Below are 26,273 nucleotides of genomic sequence, written 5' to 3' on the forward strand. Positions count from 1 at the left end.
ATTTAATTTATTCAGAATTCGGCTCACCCATGTTTCGTCGTATTAAATGTGATTGACTGATAGTATATGTATACATTCAACGCCCATACAGAGAAAAATCCTTCTTTTCAAGACAAGAAGTGCATCAATACTGATATGGACACTAACTAGTTAAACTTCGAAGGTCTACATGCCCATGGATGCAAAAGACGTTTGGGCATTATCAATGAAAAATATACGTAGATTCTACATTGTTGGAATGCAGGGATATTGAAAACGACAGTTACATACTCCCATCCTAATAGACCACATTATGTTTATGAGGTACATTAAAACATTTTATCAATAAGTGAGATTTTATATTGATGATACATTTGAACATTTTATCATTTAATGAATCCCATATACTTCGAAATGCACCAAGAATGACTCCCAAGCATACACAATACAAACATCATCATTTAGCACCAATAATTCACGACGTTCATATACAACCCAAGCATCACAACCATTCATTCGCTATCTTTGGAAGACGGAGATCCTATACTTTCATCTCTATTTTTAAAGAACCCGTCTTCCATCGAAGCTTCTCGAATTGTTATTGTTGCATCGTCTGTGGTAACATCAGTAATTTTAACTTGGTCCAGAACACTTTTGATATTAGAAGGGGGCGTCCAATAGTTTTTAACCTCGACGGGTCTGTAAGTTCGTTCAAAGAAAGGATTTTTTCGCACATCTCTTGGGCTTGTCTGGCCCTCCGAACCTTCGTCGTGATTTGAATGTTTAGACTCATTGCTTCTATTTAAAAGGTTTTTGATTCGCTGCGCTTTTTCCTTTAATTGTTTCTTACGTTCCATGCTACTAATTATGTTCAAATTGCTTCTACGAATGGAATGAATATTTCCTCGAGTTATTGCGGCTCTGAGATTCAACGGCGGTCGGCCAACACGCCCACTTCCACGACCGAAAGGACGACCGGGTCCGCGACCTCGTCCTCGTCTTACACCTCTCACTCCCCTTAAAATACCTCTTGCACGCCTGCCTCTACCTCTACTTCTTAACACAACCTGTAATGGAGGCGGTCCAATGTCTTTACGCGATAATGCAGGTCGGCCACGAGGCCTTCCTCTTGGTCGTCCGACTCGTCCCCTTGGTCTACCTCTAACATTCATTGGAAGAAGTGTCGGCGGAAGTGGATAATCGCTGTCGTCAGTCATTTCTCCATCTCCATCCGATTTGCTAGACTTTTTATCATATTTGTTTTCACGTCTCTCATTGTTCATTTCATCTGACCTTTCGTCGTTCCCGTCATGTTTACGGTTCGCTGGCTCTACTCGACTGAAAGAATTGTCTGTGGAATTTCCCGTTTCATCGCTCGAGTCCTTGTTATCGTCGTTATCCTCGTCGTCAGTTTCCGAATCGCTATCGGAAGTGTTGTTTTCTTTCCCAGCTGCCTCGTTTTCCTATCAAAAAAAATAATAACACATGTTGCAGAATGCAGGAACCTCCTCTTAGCATCAATATTGCTAATAGTACATAGATATTAAAATAAACAAATTTTATACAGCTATAAGCTAAAGCACATGCTATATTTTATGAATAAGAAACGATTCTTTGAACAAAGAATAAGACAACGATTAAACTTGAAAATGTTCAAAAGTCCTTACATAAAGAATATAGTTCGGACTGAATTATTCACCCAGTCACATCAAAGGTCTGCAGAAGAATTTGAATGTAGAAAATTAATAAGGTCTAAAAAATTGAATCACCGCAGTTTGGGAGTTTAATGGACCGAATTTTCTAATACATTGTTCACAAGTTTCGGGACATTCGTAATGTCTTTACGCACGTTAATGGCGATTTTGTATCGTCAGAAAAATTGTGACCGCGTGACCCTGCATTATACATGTAGTCGAAAGAGATACTACCTATTCACTTTCTCTGGATACAGTGGATGCGACAACTCCTCTTTGAAACTAATTAAGCACTGAATAACGATACGACGCGAGTTGATCACTTACTTAACCAAAATTTATGTAAAAAAAAAATCAATCGTATCAGTATTAGGCTGGCGTATGTTTTTGTCATCATAATTCATAAAAAAATAATGGGTACATGTAACACTAACAGAAAAAATGTTACCAGACGCGGCAGATGTATTCAGTCGTTTTATCTTTGTCGGCTGTAGTACATGTACATTAAGTTACATTTATGTCAATGAATGCTATTTATAGCCTGAACTTGACTTAGAGATCGTCGGCAAGTGGGATTCAATCGGAAGTGGATATTGCCACATGGAACTGCCTAAATATTCCGCTGTCTGTTCTCTTTACCCTCCCCCTTTTCCACCTTGTTATAGCCCTTTTTCCCCTTTATGAGATATTGTTTAATTGAATCTTGAATTGTCGTAGTACCACACATATATACAGATAGAAAGACAATCTATAAGCAGTATATATATATATGTTTGTAGAAGGAAGTTTCACCGGAAAATAATAATAGTCTCACCGAAATCGATACTAAATTCCATTCGAGTTTAAGGAAATGCCCTGCATTTAAGCAGATTTTTTTAAATTGTGAAAAAAAAATATTATACACTGTAAAATAGATTTTTAACTTTTCTTATGGACAGTAGACAATTCCTTGATTGACAACATCATGCGTTTATCGGGGAGGTGTCTTATTATAGGCAAATTCGCAAGACCCAGATAAATTACTCTCTTTTAAACAATACAAAATGTATTACTCACTAGTATGTGGGGACGGTAAAAAGGCTCAATCTAATTGAAATTAAATCTTTAACTACGCTACCCTCCATAAAAGTCCTCTCGACTTGGCACATGTCCGATCGTGTATATTAATCAGGAAGGTAAAAAAGCTTGATTTAATATTCAATTTAATAATTTAGATTTAAAAAAAATACATAAGCACAAAGCATTTAATGACCTTTTAAAGAAAACTTTTAAAATAAACTAAGTAATTTATCATTTAACAAAGTAGCATTTTAAAATGACAAATGGATACGTTGAACAACAATGGACAAAGAAAAAAGGTTATCTCACGAACCTAGAATTAAATGAAAGGGCATTTTTTAAGGTCTTGCACTTCAGTGGTTTGAAAAAAGAACGACAGTTTTGCTATACATGTGATAAATTGGAGATCAAGTAAGTAGCGGGTTCTTTCGAAGTGCATAGTTCTAAAATACACATTTCCCGAAATTCAATCATTCTCGATAAAAAAAAATGAGAGGGCAAGTGACCTGATTTTCTTTTATATCTTTTTTAAAGAAAGCTTATTGTGCCCAACACTAAATTGTGGGTGTACTCATGAGAGTGTGTGAAAAAATATTGTCCGAGTACGTCTTGTTGATTTTTTTTAGTATATCCAGTAGCGAATACGTCCTTCAAAGTCGAAAGCTACATCGTGTATAAGAACGGGACAACGGTGAGGTTTTTGCCTTGGAAAGATACAGCAAACGGACTAGAAGAACATAGTTTCTTTTTGAAGCGTCTTGACTGATTAACTGCAACTGCCTGGGAGTTACTTCCTCTAAGATTGTAGTAGTGTGTGTGTGTCGCAGTACACGGTCCATTTTTTACCCTGGGCAATAACAGGTTAACTTTATCGTATTTTTATAAATCACTTAACACATGTTAACTAATTTATCAGTGATGCAATTATTTCAGTATAGCAATATAACATTTCACCAAGGTGTGCCACCGATAGGTAATGCTTTCCAAATTACAGGGTCAAGAACAGGATCCGGTTTGACCACCTTAATCGGCACAAATATACCCAACTATTTTTAAATGGAGTAACACCCCCCCTCCCCCGGTGCAACTAAAAGTCATCAAAATCCTTCTCTTTTCTTTTTTTGTTTTAAGCGTTAAGGAAGTTGACTGCCCCTGACAATGTCATTTTTCATTTTTTTCTAATTTTAAAAATGAATATCAGTCATTATTTAACTTCATTAACACACCACATGAACGTTTATATTTCAGGATTTTTTTTTATCAAATTGGTAAAACTTGATCTCCAACGAATTATAAACTATTTCGCGCCTTGATCTGTTCCGTGATTGCTTTTTGTTTTATATCCTTGACCTCAAATCCTTAGTCTATAATTGTTATTGTTATAATTTAAATGATGACAAAGAATGCATTATTTCGCGTTCCGCTGCTGAATAAAGATATGTTTTACATAAAAGGGCATTCGTAAATGACTTTAACCAAGGAAGACCATTTTGCTATAACTTTTGAAGGCCTTGCGCGAAATAGTTTGTCTTTTGCAGAAATGCAAAATAACGATAATGGCTGGTGAAGTAATTGTTAAAAAAAACAAGCACATGACCTAAAAAATGAAGTTCCAATAAATATAAACGGGTAACCGAAGTAACTTAAAGCTTTATTTCGTCTAATTTCGACACCTTTATTGGCTCTACGGTTTGTCCATTTTGGGTAGTAAAATATTTCTTCATCTTTCACGAATTCAGAGTAAATCACAATCACATTTACCGGACTAATCAATACTAACATATACTTAAGGCACCACTGAAAACATGAAAAAAAAATTTGATTGAAAATTAAAATTAATTCTAAAGAAAAAATTCCGTTGCAAAATTTCGGTAACAACATAACATAATAAAGCAATAAAATGTGCTTTTGTTTCATCTCTTACTAAAAGCTACAAAATCCCAAATTAAATATGTTTAAGTAAATACACATACATGTATGTATATCTACAAAATTACAAAATGAAAAAGTACTATATAAAACAAAATTTAACGTTAGTATTTTTTTTTATTTCTCCATCCTTTCTCCTATTTAATATTGAATTATACCAATGCAAATGAGGTATCGGAGTTGTTTGCTCTACTTTAAATTTTAATTTGCATATACATTATATAAAAATAAAGCAATGTACTTTTAAACATAGACATTTGAATTTGTGTTAAGAACATAGCTCAACTCCATTTCATCATGACATTCATTTGTATAAGGAGTCTCTCAATTGCTACATCAGTACTACAATTTATCAAATTACAATTTTTAATGCAAAGCATATTTATGACAGCAGGTGTTGGCAAACAAGGCATATTTTTAATTATTAACATTTATTTCAAATGACAATAAATTAAAAAAAAAGTTGGATGGAAAGTTCATTTTACCTGCAATTTCTGCTTCTTGGGTTTTGGACCTCTCTTTTTAGGCAGAGCATCATCACTAAAAAAAAATAATTTTTCATTACTCGAACATATACATTAGTATATATATACGATGGAAACAACGGGACATATTAAATTAAATCACAATTCATATGCACAAAGAATTGAATTTAATGACAAGTGTCGTCCTTTGAAAGGAAAGTGTTTAAAAAAAAGGGACTTAGTCATGAATCATTTAACAAAGTAACATTTTTTAAATGACAAAAAGTACGTTGACTAACGGTTTTGCTCAAGAAAGACAAAAGGTTATTTTACGAACCTTGAATTAAAGGCAACAATCAGTCTGGAATCCAATATGTTTTCCTCTGGCTCCCATGTGTTGTATCTGTAATAAAATAGAACCAACGATCGCAAAGAGAGATAATTTAAATAACCCGTATTTAATTTGAATAAACCATGCGATTTCAAAAATTTCAATTGCTATTGGGAAGAGACAAGCTTACATGTAGCGAATTCATAAATAAAGTTGTACTTACTTTGGCGACCAACCTTTCCATTTGACGAAGTATTCAACTTTCGACTGCAAAAGACAAATAAATAAATTTGAATGGCTAAGTAGGCCGAAGGTTGATCAAGCTTGTCTGTGTGGGGGATAAATCGCGCCAATAAACACAAAGGGAACAAAGTAATCGACTTACCTTTCGGATCCTCTTCTTCAAAATTCGTTCTGCGGCAAAGACTCGTTCGCCCATCTCGTCCATATCAACAATAGACACAAAATATCATAAAAACTACATTTTAATTATGACATGTTCGCCAGATTATTGTTGTTTATATCCCATAATGCAGTGCGCGTGACGTCACCACCTGTTCAGTCTGGATAAAAATAAATTATTGTGACAGGAAAATCGAATAGAAAGAAATGCAAAATTTTATCATACTGCTTTGGGTTTTGACTTATATTGATTCAAAAAGCTATCGGAGAAAATTATTGCCAATTGCGAAAATTAACATCTTGTCTTCAAAAAATATATTTGTCCTTCTTTTTTTAGTAAATTTAACAGTAATTAATTGTAATTCAAACTTAGACATGGATTTTTTTTATTTTTAACAAATTTATAACAATTTCGCTGTAGCGGATTTCTGGTAGATTTTCTAGTGGTATACTTCTTTAAGCTGTACTATTTCATACGTAATTTTTAAACTTTAATTTTCAACAACCTGGCACACTTTATACATAAAAATTTAGACGCCGAATATTAGAAAAATTCAATGAAATAGACCTCTTATGATATGTTTTATCCGAGAAGTTATACATAAATATTGTTTAAAAGAATAAAGAAAACAAAACTAAGTCTAGCCTTAATCGTAAACAGTGCACCAAATGTATTCAATTTATTTCCGTATAACTTAAATATCACGAAATTATTTAGGCATTACAAGATGACATCTTAATTTTTTTTATTTTTTTTTTATTTTTGCGGCCGAAGAAATTTTAGTCGTGATACATCTATAATGCTATGATGGATAAAAGCTTGTCGAATATTCATTATGATACTTACTTAAGTCTATAACTTAAGCAACACGTGGTTAGTTACACAACGTTGAATTTTAGTTTTTTCTTAAATGTTTTGTTTTGGTCGCGTCGTCGACTAAATTCGTTGCTTTAAAGAATCATACTGTACTTTTCGAGAGTAGACATCTTTTAAATGCGTAAAACACGTGTGTTAATGCTTTTTTCCCATTTTCTTGTTTAAACCATTCATTAATTAACAGCAAAATGAAATAATTACACGCATTTGTACAAAATTTTTAATGGGTGACATATTCAACATAATTTATATTGTTGACGTTTTTAATATTTAAATAAGTATGCAGCTGATGATTACTTTGTTTGAAAAAAAATCTAATGATTGAACTAATCGTTGTTATATCATTTAATTGACGGATGTTTCGAAAAAAAAGTATCTTACATTGAACAACTGGACATTTGCTTTAAATTAATGAGCCAATAAGGAACTTCGAAAGAAAATCTTCGCCCCACGCCAGTAGACCAAAATTAAACCCATAACCAGTTTTCAATAATTGACCCAGTGGCGGATACAGAATTTCAGGTTCGGGGCGCAAACATATAGAATTGCGAGGCAATACAATTTTGGAAAAATCAAAATTCCCAAATAGGAAGAGGGGGGTGTACGCCGGAATCGTATAATAGTGAATTCGCGCCTGAGACCATTAATTAATTCAACTCTTAAAATATTGAAACATTTCCCATACTTTTTTCTAACTATGTAGTTGAACTCCCTCATATTAAAAGATAACAAGCCCCTCTATAGGCGTATATGTGAATATTTTTTAAAGATATTCTCTCCATAAATGAAAAACCTAACTTCGTCTATTTCAGATCATACCGCCTTAAATTATTTGTCTATAGTCTGATTTCATGAAGTGACATTTCTATCTAAAATGCAACATTACATTTGTTTTACAAGAATTGAAATAGGGACCTAATGTGATTTGGATTAGTCATTCGTAATTTAAAAAAAAAAAAAAACAAAACGAAACATGCGTACCAGGCAAATATGAGATATAGAGAATCCTACAAGTAAAATTAAACTCTTGTGACATTTCATAAACCGCGTTTTACCATATGGAAGTTTTGTCTACCAGGACTTACCCAATATAACTTTCGTATATCTTACATCTCTAGTTGGGGAAACATACGGAAGTGTATCAAGGATTTTTTTTACAGTCGAAATTTCCGGGTTGTAAAGTTCAAATTTAGGCATAAAAATCTTGCAATTTCAAATTTCCAAAAAGTCAAATATTGCATGTTTTTCTTTAAAAAAATCATGTGTTGTGTTTAAACGCTTTCTTAAACTGCTAAAGGCATGCAACGACACAAGTGGCGGCTGAAATTAAATAAAAGGCATTCAAGGGGAAGAGGGGGGGTTATGGGGTTGGAAAATTTTGCAAATTGCAAAAATAGAGAAACTTAGCAAAAAGTCTGGAATCCCCTTTTCATCGGGACTCCCCTTTTTAAAATCAATTTCTGGAATTTGATATACTGTTTTATTTGACGAAACATGTGTTTGCGTGGAATGTATGATTTACGTATAGTTTGCAGGATCATGATTAGTAATTAAAATAAAGTATTTATTTTTGGCAAAGCACGCGCACACGAAACAAACGATGTTGGCAAAAAAGAGTTCTTGTTCTGTAAAGAATTTTGTGTTTTGAAATTACAACAGATGCCGTCAAAAGAATTCAATAACCCGTTTACAGAATTAAATAGAATAGAACAGAATATTCCACTTTTCCACATTATTTGTGTGTATACCATACCCTGCGGTAAAAATGATAATGCATGTACGTGCTCTGTTTACACCAAAACTAAATGTTTAAAGGCACCTGATGCATTGCTGTCGAATCACTTCAGCTTTCAGCCATCCCCAGTCTTATACTTATTTCCAAGTTTTTTTATTTTGTTTTGTGTTTTAAGTGCGTTTTTTTTCTTCTCAATCTAGACAGGGACAGATCCAGGGAGTGCCCCTTTCTCTTAGTCGAATTTTTTTTCAATAAATATTTTGCGTATTTAACCAAAAGTAACGATAGAGTGCCCCTTTTTAAAAAAAATTCTGAACCTGTCCCAGAGAGAACGGTGTATCACCATTATAAAAAAAAAGACACCTAGTAGGTCCTACATATAAAGGACAAGAAATTTTAAACGTCACAGTTACATGGGGCATGATCCTCCTGAAAAATTTATATTTTCTGCTTAATAATCATGAACCATCAAATTCTATCACTCTGTTAAGTTTTCTCTTTGATTTTGGCGGTTTACTATAGGAAATATAATTGTTTCGGGGGGTGTGAGAAAAAGGAAGGGGGACAAAGTATGTTATGACTCCATGTACATGTGATGAATTTGACAGTCTAGGCCAGTGATTATGTTAACAGAATAACAAATTCGAAAAGGACTTTCCTAAAAGCCCCTTGCAAGTTATAGAATTCACTGGAATGTTAACGATTTTAATATTCTAGCCTTTTTTTTTTGTTATGTCCGAGTTGCTTTTTGGGGTATTTTTGTATGTGTATCGGAATTTCATTTTCAGGTTTCTTGGGTCGGACTCCTGCCAACGTGACCTCCTTTACGTCTGGGTAGACTTTGGGTAAAGGGCTGAACTGTATGTTAAAGAAACAAAAATGATTTTTTGTTCTTTATTGTTCGGAAACGCAATGTAAAGTGACCATATAATAAGTGTAAATTATGAATAATATAACAACAATAATTTAAAATATTGAATAATGCCTAAACCAACATGTAGTATATATGTTATACATCGTCACTAAGTAACTCTTGCTTTAGTGCAATAGTCGCCATAAGCGCCCAAAATCGTTCCTTTCTTTAATTTTTTTTGACGTCGTATCCCAGACTCTGCCCCGCACCCCTTTGCTAAAACCCGTAGACCGCACTGAGAAAAAACAAAACTATAATTCTTATGTTATAAATAGAAAAAAATAACATGTATAAAATTGCAGGTGCAGATCATAATTGAAGGGGGCGATCCACTGACATCTTTTAAATTTTACTAAATTTACCACGAAAGGGGTCTAAACCCATGATCTCTTGAATCCACCATGTCATGTATAACAAATTACCAACAATCAAACAATTGAGTAAATTATTATTGAAGAAAAAGAAATGATATTCAAACGGATTTTCAAATTCATCTTAATTACAAGGGAGACAACCCAAAATACTATGATGACTGTGCAACCTAAATAATCATAGATTTCTGATACCAAGAAATATTTCATGATAAATATTAATATATAAAACGTGATACAAAAATTAAATGAACTATCTATGAAAAATTATAAGTAGTAATAACGGACTCAGATATATATTTTGCAACAATAGGAACTTTTATCCACCGAGATCTCGTGCAGTCTGAGAAATCCTGCATTTATAAGTCAAGCCAAACATAATATCTACTGGAGCGTGTGTCCCGGTGACACATCTGAACATTGATCGCTGGGATTTTCGGCTGATCTGTTTGGTTTGGTGTCCCCACCTAGCACACATTCTGTATCTCGTGGAACTCCCGCTGCCTTAGACGCACGGTTGAGATCCGTCGAAAATTAGCCTCTCGTTTAGGCTCTGGGTATATTAAGTATACTTTCGGCTTCTCTGAAATATTTCTAAAATTGGGAAGTTGGGGTGTTACTCAACACAATTTCTGACGCTCTAAGACGGCACTACATGTGGTAGTCTGCCAGTATTTTTTTTGCATTTCATATTTTTATTATTGTCACTGTTAATGGCATTTTGCAGTGACTTTTTGATAGCAAAATGATACCTCTTGGTTTACTTTTTTGTTTGTTTTGTGTGTTGGGGTTTAACGTCCGAGCAGCAATATTTCAGCTATATTCAGACGATGAACATGAAATTGATGATAAAATGAACATGAAATGATGATGAAATGAAAAAGGGATAGGGCACAAGGACAATGGGGGTCGATAAATTTTGATTGCCACTGGAAATAGGGAGAGGTGGGTAGGGTCGGACAATTTAGCCTCCTGTGGCGGAGCCCTATGGTTTCTACTACGGGAGAAAACCACAGTAGGGTTCTTTAACGTGCGAGGAACGTGGCATCTTTCCCAACACGGTGCACCACTATGGTTTGCGGTCAGGTTTTCCGTATTATAGCCTGACAACCCCAGCATGTAACACGCCAGGGATACCCCATTCCACCACCTGGGGAACACATCCCAGTTGCTCTGTGGGCAGAGCGCCCTAGCCCCTGGCTAGGGTTCTGAGCACTATTTAGTCGCCTTTTACGACAAGCTTAGCGCTGCTCCAGGCCTATACTTTTAACACCCGGACCTGCACGGGGAGGTTTACTTGTGTCATTAGTTGCCGGTCCCTATCACGCGTGAACTTTTCATTAAAAAGTCGGTATTAATAATCTTGCTTTTTTTTTGTTTCAAACATGAATATCATCTCCCAATTTTACGTGTACTGTCACTAACCTAACGCGAGGCTATGTACAATGTGCTCGATCTCTGAAACAGAAGTAGTGTAGCTTCTTCGACCCTGTGTTTTTAAATTGACGTAGGAGATACAAAGGTCTAAGAGTTCCGGAGATTGTAATATGCCATATAGCAATTATTTAGCACAACCGAGACCGCTGGTTTTATTTATTTCTTACTTTGGTAAGATCAAGCTATAAAAACATGGGGTGGTGTCAACCAAATTGAACTCCGCACCTCCATGTAAGGGAATGACAAAGTCCATGATAAAACGTTCCCATTAAAATTTGAAATAGGAGGTGCATTAAGTTCCATTACATTCCATTTAGTATTCTAAAATACATTGCTGATAGGAAGATGGTACCCAGTACGGACGGATTGACAACCCTAACACTATATGGCCATACTTAGTGGGTATATAGTAAATAAGAGCTTGCAGTTCAGTGTGAGTTGTGCTCTGTGTTGAATGCAGAACGATACTCTTATTTTGTTTAGTTGCATTTCTAACTAAATTGATTGAAATGTTGCCACCTAAACGTTTCCCTCATAAAAGTTTCATATTTAGCGACCTTCCCTGTTCTACTTGTGTGTGTACTAAATTAAGTGTATCCGGTACATATGTACTTGGGAACAGGACCAATTCTCGGCCCTAATTGTATATAGTCATATCAATATATTGGCTGTGGATAGTAAACAAATGTTATTGATAGACTATATATGTGTCATTGTATCAGAAAAAGAATAAAAAAAAATGATTTTGAAATAAGGGAAAGGGCCCAGAAACTCGGTCCTGTCCCAAGGTACATGTGCCTATGATCCGGTATTGCTGTACCCAAATGGACAATAAAACATATTAATTGTTGACATCGGAAATGGACATTTTGACATCACTCGTTCTTCTTCTTGGTCACATGTGGTGGGGTTGTCTTCAGAAATCAAGGGGCGTAACCATCCAACAAATGTTATTTAATATGACATGTAGAGAATCCTACAACTGAAGTTATGTCAACTCTCGTCTCATTTTATAATCATCTATTTAATATAAAAAAAAGAAAAATCTGCGTTTTACCACTATAGGCTGTTTTGTCTACCAGGACTTACCCAATAAAAAATCGTAATTTCTTACATTTCTATTTGAGGAAATATATGAAAGTGCATCAGGATTTTTTTTACAGTCGAAATTTCCGGCTTTGTAAAGTGAAAATTCTACTCATAAAAATCTTGCAATTTCAAATTTTCCAACAGGTCAAAAATTGCTTGTATTCCGTAAAAAAAACACGTGTTGTGTTTAAGTAGCAGTTTTTACAAAAATCAGATACATGATTCATGCATGTAAAATAAAACACCAAATTTATTTTTATTTCTTATTCAGAATCAGATACAGACTACATAACCTGTCTTGGTTTTTCATTTGGGTATGCGCTTGTGAGATAAAATTTATACAGATTGTTCATGAAAATGTGGTCTCACTAACCACTTCTAACGTTTCCATTACTTTACATGTTAAAAAAGTAATTTTCAAAGTCTCACTGTGAATTCCCAGGACAAATGACATCTTAAAGTTGCATACCGTTGCGAAGCTTGGAAAATAAGGCTTTCACAATCATTATGCTAATGGTACGGTGATAGTAGAAATTCTTCACAAAATTTACTTGATTAAATAATACTGAAAATCCACATTTTTACCTGTTCTGTTAACTGACAGCATGGAGGCAAATTACTCACACATGTAAACAATATTCATACACTTTTGTAGTTAATTACATATATGATTTTAAAGTACAAATTCTTAGCTTCATTTTGACTACTTTTAATCATAATACACACAAATAATGCACTTACAATGTATATGTCTAGGTTCAGTGTGTTTTTGGTACTACATAGGGGGTAGGCCATTTGACCTGGAAGTGGTTAGTGAGACCTGTACTATGCAAGAGTTATCGTTCTTGATTTGCTTTGATTTGATTGGTTTTAGTGGGAAATAAATGTATGATACATGTAATTCATTCCAACCTGTCTGCTCTTAGGAATAATCTATATTGAAAATTCAACAGTTGCTATTGAATAATTTTGGTGTCATTTTCAGAGATATCGCCCTTACTTTTGAATTCCACATTGCATTCAAGATATTTTTTATCCCCTGAGAAGGGTTATATGAAAAGTCACATGTAAATTTTGTTTTATATGATATTTTAAACAAAATATCAAAAATAAAAATATGTAGGCTTTCCAACTATGAATCACACCTTGCACGATTCTTATCTGGACTTAATATTCTAGCCTTTTTTATTAAACGAAATGAAGACAGGAATATTTATAACATTACTTAAACGATTCTTAAAATTTAAGTGTGATCCAAAGATGCGGTTTAAACACAATGCGTGATATAGGCACAGTTCCAACAATTCTTTTTGAAAGCAAACTTGCCGTGTTAATTTGATTTAATCAATTGCATAAAAACAACGTTTCAAAGTAATCATACCGTTTTTACACTCCATGACGCCATACGCGAATAAATAAAAGTGCAAAGGAGGACATGGTCGTTGGAAACGAGGCCGGGGGTGTTGGGTACAATCGCACCCACTTCTGTAATTGATGATTGATGAAGTATACAACTAAAAAAAGCAAATATAAAAAAAATAGTGCAAAAAAGTGCAAGAAGTGCCCAAAACTGTTCCTTTCTTTATTAATTATTCCAGACTTTGTCCTGCACCGCCTTTGCCAAAACCAAATTCTCGCAAAAAATTTCCAACAAAAGGGGGTCACAACCTCCCCCAACCCGGGTCCCATGAATCCGATACTGTGATGTATAACGAATGAGCAGCAATCTAACAACTGTATTTAATTATTACTGAAGAACAAGAAATAATCCGGGGAAATAAAATTGTATTTTATCCATTACAAGGGAGATAACCTAAAATACTATGATGACTGTGCAACCTAAAGGTACCAGTATCGTATTGCATATCCCTGAGCAGGTGTACGTCAAAACATGGATGCTATAAAAATATAGTGCATTTTCTTTCTGCCTCTCTACAAACTAATATTTCGTCAAAAGATATGAACAATGACTTATAAAATAGAGCAAACATCACACTGTAAGATGAAGAACTTTTTTAAAAGAAAATCTAACATAATATCATAAAAATGTTCCACTGAAAAGGTTGGTTTGGTGAGTGCAAAACGAAAGTGAAAGTAGGGAAAATGGCTATTTATAGTTCGAGACTACTTTTCTGTCCGATCTTCGTGGACTCACCCTATTTTCTTTGCGGGAAATTATTTTTTCACATGTCCTTAGAAATGCTACATAAGTGAAAGTTTTATTGAATCAATTTACATATTTTTTAAAAAATCCTAAAAATATGCACTTCACTATAGAAGTCTATGGGAAAATTAATACGATACTGAGACCTAGTAAGCCAGTTTTTCAAGTAAAGTTGGATATTCAGCAAGTGGTCTTTACCAGCTGAAAAAGTAGTACCCCAATGCAGGTAACACTTTTATGATGAATTAGCCAACTTTTGAACCTGATTTTTTATGGTAGCTCTGGTTTTTTGCATTTATGGTTAATCTTTACCAAATTTGGAAATGCATTTTGTTTTCATGAATTTGTATAATATCAGTTCAATAAAATTATTATCTTGACTGTTTATGATGAGCATATCTATATTCATGTAACCTAAAGCAAGTAATACTCCTGCATAAAGGATAGTTTTCAAGTTACAACACATTTTAAGTATGTGGTTAGGACTTGAAAATAGTCATTTTCCATACATTGCCTCTTATATATGAAAAAATGAATATTTTTTTTATTTTTTGTTTTTCTTTCAAATAAATAGCTAAAATGAGTTGCCATATAACTGTGTGGTTGATTTAAACACAGAAATGTCACAAAAGTCAACAGCCAATTATTTAGTGGACTTTTTTTAGTGGTTCAAATGGACAGATTCTAATGCGGCAAGAAAAATAAAGGTGTTTTTTCATATAAAAACTGAATTTTTTCAAAAAGTATCTAAAGCAGACAGTTGTTATTATAATATTTATACCAATAAACTATTTTTCTTGCATCATAGCTATCTGTTTTAAAGAAAAAGTCCTTTTCCTGTCATATTGAGGTCCTTTTGTATCTGCCTGGGGTACCAAAATGGCTTAAAATCTGTATTTTCTGCATATGAAAAGCTATATTTTTTTAAAACTATGATATTGGTATAATTTTTTTTGGATTTATTATAATTGAAATGACCATATCTATAGTTTAAAACAGTTGGTTGTACCAGTCATTATACTTTACTTTAAACAAGAGGCTCCCTTGAGTTAAAGACAAAAACGGAGGTTCGAATATTAATATTTCCATATATGGAAGTCACAAGTGGGGATTAAATAATGATTTGGAACTCATAGTACAGCTCATGTATCTACCATGTCAGAATAAACCACAAATTTGCTTAGTTTGACTAATGAAGCAGCTTTTTATCAAAAGTAATATTTTCTGGCTAACACTGAGATATTAGTCTCATGCCTGGAATAGGGTACCTATATAAAAATTTTAATAGAAAACTCATGTTTATAGCAGGGCAATGATGTTCTGAATTTTCAGTATGAAAATGAATACTCTAGCAGAAAAACAACAACTTTTATGATTATATTGAAATGTTTATTAGTAATAGGTACCAGTATCGTATTGCATATCCCTGAGCAGGTGTACGTCAAAACATGGATGCTATAAAAATATAGTGCATTTTCTTTCTGCCTCTCTACAAACTAATATTTCGTCAAAAGATATGAACAATGACTTATAAAATAGAGCAAACATCACACTGTAAGATGAAGAACTTTTTTAAAAGAAAATCTAACATAATATCATAAAAATGTTCCACTGAAAAGGTTGGTTTGGTGAGTGCAAAACGAAAGTGAAAGTAGGGAAAATGGCTATTTATAGTTCGAGACTACTTTTCTGTCCGATCTTCGTGGACTCACCCTATTTTCTTTGCGGGAAATTATTTTTTCACATGTCCTTAGAAATGCTACATAAGTGAAAGTTTTATTGAATCAATTTACATATTTTTTAAAAAATCCTAAAAATATGCACTTCACTATAGAAGTCTATGGGAAAATTAATACGATACTGAGACCTAGTAAGCCAGTTTTTCAAGTAAAGTTGGATATTCAGCAAGTGGTCTTTACCAGCTGAAAAAGTAGTACCCCAATGCAGGTAACACTTTTATGATGAATTAGCCAACTTTTGAACCTGATTTTTTATGGTAGCTCTGGTTTTTTGCATTTATGGTTAATCTTTACCAAATTTGGAAATGCATTTTGTTTTCATGAATTTGTATAATATCAGTTCAATAAAATTATTATCTTGACTGTTTATGATGAGCATATCTATATTCATGTAACCTAAAGCAAGTAATACTCCTGCATAAAGGATAGTTTTCAAGTTACAACACATTTTAAGTATGTGGTTAGGACTTGAAAATAGTCATTTTCCATACATTGCCTCTTATATATGAAAAAATGAATATTTTTTTTATTTTTTGTTTTTCTTTCAAATAAATAGCTAAAATGAGTTGCCATATAACTGTGTGGTTGATTTAAACACAGAAATGTCACAAAAGTCAACAGCCAATTATTTAGTGGACTTTTTTTAGTGGTTCAAATGGACAGATTCTAATGCGGCAAGAAAAATAAAGGTGTTTTTTCATATAAAAACTGAATTTTTTCAAAAAGTATCTAAAGCAGACAGTTGTTATTATAATATTTATACCAATAAACTATTTTTCTTGCATCATAGCTATCTGTTTTAAAGAAAAAGTCCTTTTCCTGTCATATTGAGGTCCTTTTGTATCTGCCTGGGGTACCAAAATGGCTTAAAATCTGTATTTTCTGCATATGAAAAGCTATATTTTTTTAAAACTATGATATTGGTATAATTTTTTTTGGATTTATTATAATTGAAATGACCATATCTATAGTTTAAAACAGTTGGTTGTACCAGTCATTATACTTTACTTTAAACAAGAGGCTCCCTTGAGTTAAAGACAAAAACGGAGGTTCGAATATTAATATTTCCATATATGGAAGTCACAAGTGGGGATTAAATAATGATTTGGAACTCATAGTACAGCTCATGTATCTACCATGTCAGAATAAACCACAAATTTGCTTAGTTTGACTAATGAAGCAGCTTTTTATCAAAAGTAATATTTTCTGGCTAACACTGAGATATTAGTCTCATGCCTGGAATAGGGTACCTATATAAAAATTTTAATAGAAAACTCATGTTTATAGCAGGGCAATGATGTTCTGAATTTTCAGTATGAAAATGAATACTCTAGCAGAAAAACAACAACTTTTATGATTATATTGAAATGTTTATTAGTAATAGGTACCAGTATCGTATTGCATATCCCTGAGCAGGTGTACGTCAAAACATGGATGCTATAAAAATATAGTGCATTTTCTTTCTGCCTCTCTACAAACTAATATTTCGTCAAAAGATATGAACAATGACTTATAAAATAGAGCAAACATCACACTGTAAGATGAAGAACTTTTTTAAAAGAAAATCTAACATAATATCATAAAAATGTTCCACTGAAAAGGTTGGTTTGGTGAGTGCAAAACGAAAGTGAAAGTAGGGAAAATGGCTATTTATAGTTCGAGACTACTTTTCTGTCCGATCTTCGTGGACTCACCCTATTTTCTTTGCGGGAAATTATTTTTTCACATGTCCTTAGAAATGCTACATAAGTGAAAGTTTTATTGAATCAATTTACATATTTTTTAAAAAATCCTAAAAATATGCACTTCACTATAGAAGTCTATGGGAAAATTAATACGATACTGAGACCTAGTAAGCCAGTTTTTCAAGTAAAGTTGGATATTCAGCAAGTGGTCTTTACCAGCTGAAAAAGTAGTACCCCAATGCAGGTAACACTTTTATGATGAATTAGCCAACTTTTGAACCTGATTTTTTATGGTAGCTCTGGTTTTTTGCATTTATGGTTAATCTTTACCAAATTTGGAAATGCATTTTGTTTTCATGAATTTGTATAATATCAGTTCAATAAAATTATTATCTTGACTGTTTATGATGAGCATATCTATATTCATGTAACCTAAAGCAAGTAATACTCCTGCATAAAGGATAGTTTTCAAGTTACAACACATTTTAAGTATGTGGTTAGGACTTGAAAATAGTCATTTTCCATACATTGCCTCTTATATATGAAAAAATGAATATTTTTTTTATTTTTTGTTTTTCTTTCAAATAAATAGCTAAAATGAGTTGCCATATAACTGTGTGGTTGATTTAAACACAGAAATGTCACAAAAGTCAACAGCCAATTATTTAGTGGACTTTTTTTAGTGGTTCAAATGGACAGATTCTAATGCGGCAAGAAAAATAAAGGTGTTTTTTCATATAAAAACTGAATTTTTTCAAAAAGTATCTAAAGCAGACAGTTGTTATTATAATATTTATACCAATAAACTATTTTTCTTGCATCATAGCTATCTGTTTTAAAGAAAAAGTCCTTTTCCTGTCATATTGAGGTCCTTTTGTATCTGCCTGGGGTACCAAAATGGCTTAAAATCTGTATTTTCTGCATATGAAAAGCTATATTTTTTTAAAACTATGATATTGGTATAATTTTTTTTGGATTTATTATAATTGAAATGACCATATCTATAGTTTAAAACAGTTGGTTGTACCAGTCATTATACTTTACTTTAAACAAGAGGCTCCCTTGAGTTAAAGACAAAAACGGAGGTTCGAATATTAATATTTCCATATATGGAAGTCACAAGTGGGGATTAAATAATGATTTGGAACTCATAGTACAGCTCATGTATCTACCATGTCAGAATAAACCACAAATTTGCTTAGTTTGACTAATGAAGCAGCTTTTTATCAAAAGTAATATTTTCTGGCTAACACTGAGATATTAGTCTCATGCCTGGAATAGGGTACCTATATAAAAATTTTAATAGAAAACTCATGTTTATAGCAGGGCAATGATGTTCTGAATTTTCAGTATGAAAATGAATACTCTAGCAGAAAAACAACAACTTTTATGATTATATTGAAATGTTTATTAGTAATAGGTACCAGTATCGTATTGCATATCCCTGAGCAGGTGTACGTCAAAACATGGATGCTATAAAAATATAGTGCATTTTCTTTCTGCCTCTCTACAAACTAATATTTCGTCAAAAGATATGAACAATGACTTATAAAATAGAGCAAACATCACACTGTAAGATGAAGAACTTTTTTAAAAGAAAATCTAACATAATATCATAAAAATGTTCCACTGAAAAGGTTGGTTTGGTGAGTGCAAAACGAAAGTGAAAGTAGGGAAAATGGCTATTTATAGTTCGAGACTACTTTTCTGTCCGATCTTCGTGGACTCACCCTATTTTCTTTGCGGGAAATTATTTTTTCACATGTCCTTAGAAATGCTACATAAGTGAAAGTTTTATTGAATCAATTTACATATTTTTTAAAAAATCCTAAAAATATGCACTTCACTATAGAAGTCTATGGGAAAATTAATACGATACTGAGACCTAGTAAGCCAGTTTTTCAAGTAAAGTTGGATATTCAGCAAGTGGTCTTTACCAGCTGAAAAAGTAGTACCCCAATGCAGGTAACACTTTTATGATGAATTAGCCAACTTTTGAACCTGATTTTTTATGGTAGCTCTGGTTTTTTGCATTTATGGTTAATCTTTACCAAATTTGGAAATGCATTTTGTTTTCATGAATTTGTATAATATCAGTTCAATAAAATTATTATCTTGACTGTTTATGATGAGCATATCTATATTCATGTAACCTAAAGCAAGTAATACTCCTGCATAAAGGATAGTTTTCAAGTTACAACACATTTTAAGTATGTGGTTAGGACTTGAAAATAGTCATTTTCCATACATTGCCTCTTATATATGAAAAAATGAATATTTTTTTTATTTTTTGTTTTTCTTTCAAATAAATAGCTAAAATGAGTTGCCATATAACTGTGTGGTTGATTTAAACACAGAAATGTCACAAAAGTCAACAGCCAATTATTTAGTGGACTTTTTTTAGTGGTTCAAATGGACAGATTCTAATGCGGCAAGAAAAATAAAGGTGTTTTTTCATATAAAAACTGAATTTTTTCAAAAAGTATCTAAAGCAGACAGTTGTTATTATAATATTTATACCAATAAACTATTTTTCTTGCATCATAGCTATCTGTTTTAAAGAAAAAGTCCTTTTCCTGTCATATTGAGGTCCTTTTGTATCTGCCTGGGGTACCAAAATGGCTTAAAATCTGTATTTTCTGCATATGAAAAGCTATATTTTTTTAAAACTATGATATTGGTATAATTTTTTTTGGATTTATTATAATTGAAATGACCATATCTATAGTTTAAAACAGTTGGTTGTACCAGTCATTATACTTTACTTTAAACAAGAGGCTCCCTTGAGTTAAAGACAAAAACGGAGGTTCGAATATTAATATTTCCATATATGGAAGTCACAAGTGGGGATTAAATAATGATTTGGAACTCATAGTACAGCTCATGTATCTACCATGTCAGAATAAACCACAAATTTGCTTAGTTTGACTAATGAAGCAGCTTTTTATCAAAAGTAATATTTTCTGGCTAACACTGAGATATTAGTCTCATGCCTGGAATAGGGTACCTATATAAAAATTTTAATAGAAAACTCATGTTTATAGCAGGGCAATGATGTTCTGAATTTTCAGTATGAAAATGAATACTCTAGCAGAAAAACAACAACTTTTATGATTATATTGAAATGTTTATTAGTAATAGGTACCAGTATCGTATTGCATATCCCTGAGCAGGTGTACGTCAAAACATGGATGCTATAAAAATATAGTGCATTTTCTTTCTGCCTCTCTACAAACTAATATTTCGTCAAAAGATATGAACAATGACTTATAAAATAGAGCAAACATCACACTGTAAGATGAAGAACTTTTTTAAAAGAAAATCTAACATAATATCATAAAAATGTTCCACTGAAAAGGTTGGTTTGGTGAGTGCAAAACGAAAGTGAAAGTAGGGAAAATGGCTATTTATAGTTCGAGACTACTTTTCTGTCCGATCTTCGTGGACTCACCCTATTTTCTTTGCGGGAAATTATTTTTTCACATGTCCTTAGAAATGCTACATAAGTGAAAGTTTTATTGAATCAATTTACATATTTTTTAAAAAATCCTAAAAATATGCACTTCACTATAGAAGTCTATGGGAAAATTAATACGATACTGAGACCTAGTAAGCCAGTTTTTCAAGTAAAGTTGGATATTCAGCAAGTGGTCTTTACCAGCTGAAAAAGTAGTACCCCAATGCAGGTAACACTTTTATGATGAATTAGCCAACTTTTGAACCTGATTTTTTATGGTAGCTCTGGTTTTTTGCATTTATGGTTAATCTTTACCAAATTTGGAAATGCATTTTGTTTTCATGAATTTGTATAATATCAGTTCAATAAAATTATTATCTTGACTGTTTATGATGAGCATATCTATATTCATGTAACCTAAAGCAAGTAATACTCCTGCATAAAGGATAGTTTTCAAGTTACAACACATTTTAAGTATGTGGTTAGGACTTGAAAATAGTCATTTTCCATACATTGCCTCTTATATATGAAAAAATGAATATTTTTTTTATTTTTTGTTTTTCTTTCAAATAAATAGCTAAAATGAGTTGCCATATAACTGTGTGGTTGATTTAAACACAGAAATGTCACAAAAGTCAACAGCCAATTATTTAGTGGACTTTTTTTAGTGGTTCAAATGGACAGATTCTAATGCGGCAAGAAAAATAAAGGTGTTTTTTCATATAAAAACTGAATTTTTTCAAAAAGTATCTAAAGCAGACAGTTGTTATTATAATATTTATACCAATAAACTATTTTTCTTGCATCATAGCTATCTGTTTTAAAGAAAAAGTCCTTTTCCTGTCATATTGAGGTCCTTTTGTATCTGCCTGGGGTACCAAAATGGCTTAAAATCTGTATTTTCTGCATATGAAAAGCTATATTTTTTTAAAACTATGATATTGGTATAATTTTTTTTGGATTTATTATAATTGAAATGACCATATCTATAGTTTAAAACAGTTGGTTGTACCAGTCATTATACTTTACTTTAAACAAGAGGCTCCCTTGAGTTAAAGACAAAAACGGAGGTTCGAATATTAATATTTCCATATATGGAAGTCACAAGTGGGGATTAAATAATGATTTGGAACTCATAGTACAGCTCATGTATCTACCATGTCAGAATAAACCACAAATTTGCTTAGTTTGACTAATGAAGCAGCTTTTTATCAAAAGTAATATTTTCTGGCTAACACTGAGATATTAGTCTCATGCCTGGAATAGGGTACCTATATAAAAATTTTAATAGAAAACTCATGTTTATAGCAGGGCAATGATGTTCTGAATTTTCAGTATGAAAATGAATACTCTAGCAGAAAAACAACAACTTTTATGATTATATTGAAATGTTTATTAGTAATAGGTACCAGTATCGTATTGCATATCCCTGAGCAGGTGTACGTCAAAACATGGATGCTATAAAAATATAGTGCATTTTCTTTCTGCCTCTCTACAAACTAATATTTCGTCAAAAGATATGAACAATGACTTATAAAATAGAGCAAACATCACACTGTAAGATGAAGAACTTTTTTAAAAGAAAATCTAACATAATATCATAAAAATGTTCCACTGAAAAGGTTGGTTTGGTGAGTGCAAAACGAAAGTGAAAGTAGGGAAAATGGCTATTTATAGTTCGAGACTACTTTTCTGTCCGATCTTCGTGGACTCACCCTATTTTCTTTGCGGGAAATTATTTTTTCACATGTCCTTAGAAATGCTACATAAGTGAAAGTTTTATTGAATCAATTTACATATTTTTTAAAAAATCCTAAAAATATGCACTTCACTATAGAAGTCTATGGGAAAATTAATACGATACTGAGACCTAGTAAGCCAGTTTTTCAAGTAAAGTTGGATATTCAGCAAGTGGTCTTTACCAGCTGAAAAAGTAGTACCCCAATGCAGGTAACACTTTTATGATGAATTAGCCAACTTTTGAACCTGATTTTTTATGGTAGCTCTGGTTTTTTGCATTTATGGTTAATCTTTACCAAATTTGGAAATGCATTTTGTTTTCATGAATTTGTATAATATCAGTTCAATAAAATTATTATCTTGACTGTTTATGATGAGCATATCTATATTCATGTAACCTAAAGCAAGTAATACTCCTGCATAAAGGATAGTTTTCAAGTTACAACACATTTTAAGTATGTGGTTAGGACTTGAAAATAGTCATTTTCCATACATTGCCTCTTATATATGAAAAAATGAATATTTTTTTTATTTTTTGTTTTTCTTTCAAATAAATAGCTAAAATGAGTTGCCATATAACTGTGTGGTTGATTTAAACACAGAAATGTCACAAAAGTCAACAGCCAATTATTTAGTGGACTTTTTTTAGTGGTTCAAATGGACAGATTCTAATGCGGCAAGAAAAATAAAGGTGTTTTTTCATATAAAAACTGAATTTTTTCAAAAAGTATCTAAAGCAGACAGTTGTTATTATAATATTTATACCAATAAACTATTTTTCTTGCATCATAGCTATCTGTTTTAAAGAAAAAGTCCTTTTCCTGTCATATTGAGGTCCTTTTGTATCTGCCTGGGGTACCAAAATGGCTTAAAATCTGTATTTTCTGCATATGAAAAGCTATATTTTTTTAAAACTATGATATTGGTATAATTTTTTTTGGATTTATTATAATTGAAATGACCATATCTATAGTTTAAAACAGTTGGTTGTACCAGTCATTATACTTTACTTTAAACAAGAGGCTCCCTTGAGTTAAAGACAAAAACGGAGGTTCGAATATTAATATTTCCATATATGGAAGTCACAAGTGGGGATTAAATAATGATTTGGAACTCATAGTACAGCTCATGTATCTACCATGTCAGAATAAACCACAAATTTGCTTAGTTTGACTAATGAAGCAGCTTTTTATCAAAAGTAATATTTTCTGGCTAACACTGAGATATTAGTCTCATGCCTGGAATAGGGTACCTATATAAAAATTTTAATAGAAAACTCATGTTTATAGCAGGGCAATGATGTTCTGAATTTTCAGTATGAAAATGAATACTCTAGCAGAAAAACAACAACTTTTATGATTATATTGAAATGTTTATTAGTAGTAAGCCAGTTTTTCAAGTAAAGTTGGATATTCAGCAAGTGGTCTTTACCAGCTGAAAAAGTAGTACCCCAATGCAGGTAACACTTTTATGATGAATTAGCCAACTTTTGAACCTGATTTTTTATGGTAGCTCTGGTTTTTTGCATTTATGGTTAATCTTTACCAAATTTGGAAATGCATTTTGTTTTCATGAATTTGTATAATATCAGTTCAATAAAATTATTATCTTGACTGTTTATGATGAGCATATCTATATTCATGTAACCTAAAGCAAGTAATACTCCTGCATAAAGGATAGTTTTCAAGTTACAACACATTTTAAGTATGTGGTTAGGACTTGAAAATAGTCATTTTCCATACATTGCCTCTTATATATGAAAAAATGAATATTTTTTTTATTTTTTGTTTTTCTTTCAAATAAATAGCTAAAATGAGTTGCCATATAACTGTGTGGTTGATTTAAACACAGAAATGTCACAAAAGTCAACAGCCAATTATTTAGTGGACTTTTTTTAGTGGTTCAAATGGACAGATTCTAATGCGGCAAGAAAAATAAAGGTGTTTTTTCATATAAAAACTGAATTTTTTCAAAAAGTATCTAAAGCAGACAGTTGTTATTATAATATTTATACCAATAAACTATTTTTCTTGCATCATAGCTATCTGTTTTAAAGAAAAAGTCCTTTTCCTGTCATATTGAGGTCCTTTTGTATCTGCCTGGGGTACCAAAATGGCTTAAAATCTGTATTTTCTGCATATGAAAAGCTATATTTTTTTAAAACTATGATATTGGTATAATTTTTTTTGGATTTATTATAATTGAAATGACCATATCTATAGTTTAAAACAGTTGGTTGTACCAGTCATTATACTTTACTTTAAACAAGAGGCTCCCTTGAGTTAAAGACAAAAACGGAGGTTCGAATATTAATATTTCCATATATGGAAGTCACAAGTGGGGATTAAATAATGATTTGGAACTCATAGTACAGCTCATGTATCTACCATGTCAGAATAAACCACAAATTTGCTTAGTTTGACTAATGAAGCAGCTTTTTATCAAAAGTAATATTTTCTGGCTAACACTGAGATATTAGTCTCATGCCTGGAATAGGGTACCTATATAAAAATTTTAATAGAAAACTCATGTTTATAGCAGGGCAATGATGTTCTGAATTTTCAGTATGAAAATGAATACTCTAGCAGAAAAACAACAACTTTTATGATTATATTGAAATGTTTATTAGTAGTAAGCCAGTTTTTCAAGTAAAGTTGGATATTCAGCAAGTGGTCTTTACCAGCTGAAAAAGTAGTACCCCAATGCAGGTAACACTTTTATGATGAATTAGCCAACTTTTGAACCTGATTTTTTATGGTAGCTCTGGTTTTTTGCATTTATGGTTAATCTTTACCAAATTTGGAAATGCATTTTGTTTTCATGAATTTGTATAATATCAGTTCAATAAAATTATTATCTTGACTGTTTATGATGAGCATATCTATATTCATGTAACCTAAAGCAAGTAATACTCCTGCATAAAGGATAGTTTTCAAGTTACAACACATTTTAAGTATGTGGTTAGGACTTGAAAATAGTCATTTTCCATACATTGCCTCTTATATATGAAAAAATGAATATTTTTTTTATTTTTTGTTTTTCTTTCAAATAAATAGCTAAAATGAGTTGCCATATAACTGTGTGGTTGATTTAAACACAGAAATGTCACAAAAGTCAACAGCCAATTATTTAGTGGACTTTTTTTAGTGGTTCAAATGGACAGATTCTAATGCGGCAAGAAAAATAAAGGTGTTTTTTCATATAAAAA

At 32.2% G+C, this 26,273-nt stretch overlaps 1 protein-coding gene across 1 annotated transcript; it reads right to left on the minus strand.

Moving 5' to 3' along the window:
• Nucleotides 1-352: 352 nt before the first annotated feature.
• Nucleotides 353-6,002, minus strand: LOC148620130 (uncharacterized). The gene is made up of 5 exons (XM_088580716.1): nucleotides 5,842-6,002; nucleotides 5,680-5,723; nucleotides 5,463-5,528; nucleotides 5,147-5,201; nucleotides 353-1,442 (listed from the first exon to the last, which is right to left on the minus strand). The coding sequence occupies exons 1-5, from the start codon at nucleotides 5,902-5,904 to the stop codon at nucleotides 492-494; spliced, it is 1,179 nt and encodes a 392-aa protein (XP_088436842.1). The 5' UTR covers nucleotides 5,905-6,002; the 3' UTR covers nucleotides 353-491.
• Nucleotides 6,003-26,273: the final 20,271 nt, after the last annotated feature.

The sequence above is a fragment of the Perna viridis genome, chromosome 4 (assembly GCF_037379345.1).
Source record: "Perna viridis isolate PV_CMFRI_1.1 ecotype Kerala chromosome 4, ASM3737934v1, whole genome shotgun sequence".
Lineage (NCBI taxonomy): Eukaryota > Metazoa > Mollusca > Bivalvia > Mytilida > Mytilidae > Perna > Perna viridis.

Bases quoted from the DNA above. Each gene is read 5' to 3' on its own strand.
- LOC148620130 (XM_088580716.1), bottom strand. From the start codon at position 5,904: ATGGACGAGATGGGCGAACGAGTCTTTGCCGCAGAACGAATTTTGAAG. The intron at 5,724-5,841 runs GTAAGTCGATTA...TGTCTTTTGCAG, and splicing joins TGAAGAAGAGGATCCGAAAG to TCGAAAGTTGAATACTTCGT. The intron at 5,529-5,679 runs GTAAGTACAACT...ATTTTATTACAG, and splicing joins TGGAAAGGTTGGTCGCCAAA to ATACAACACATGGGAGCCAG.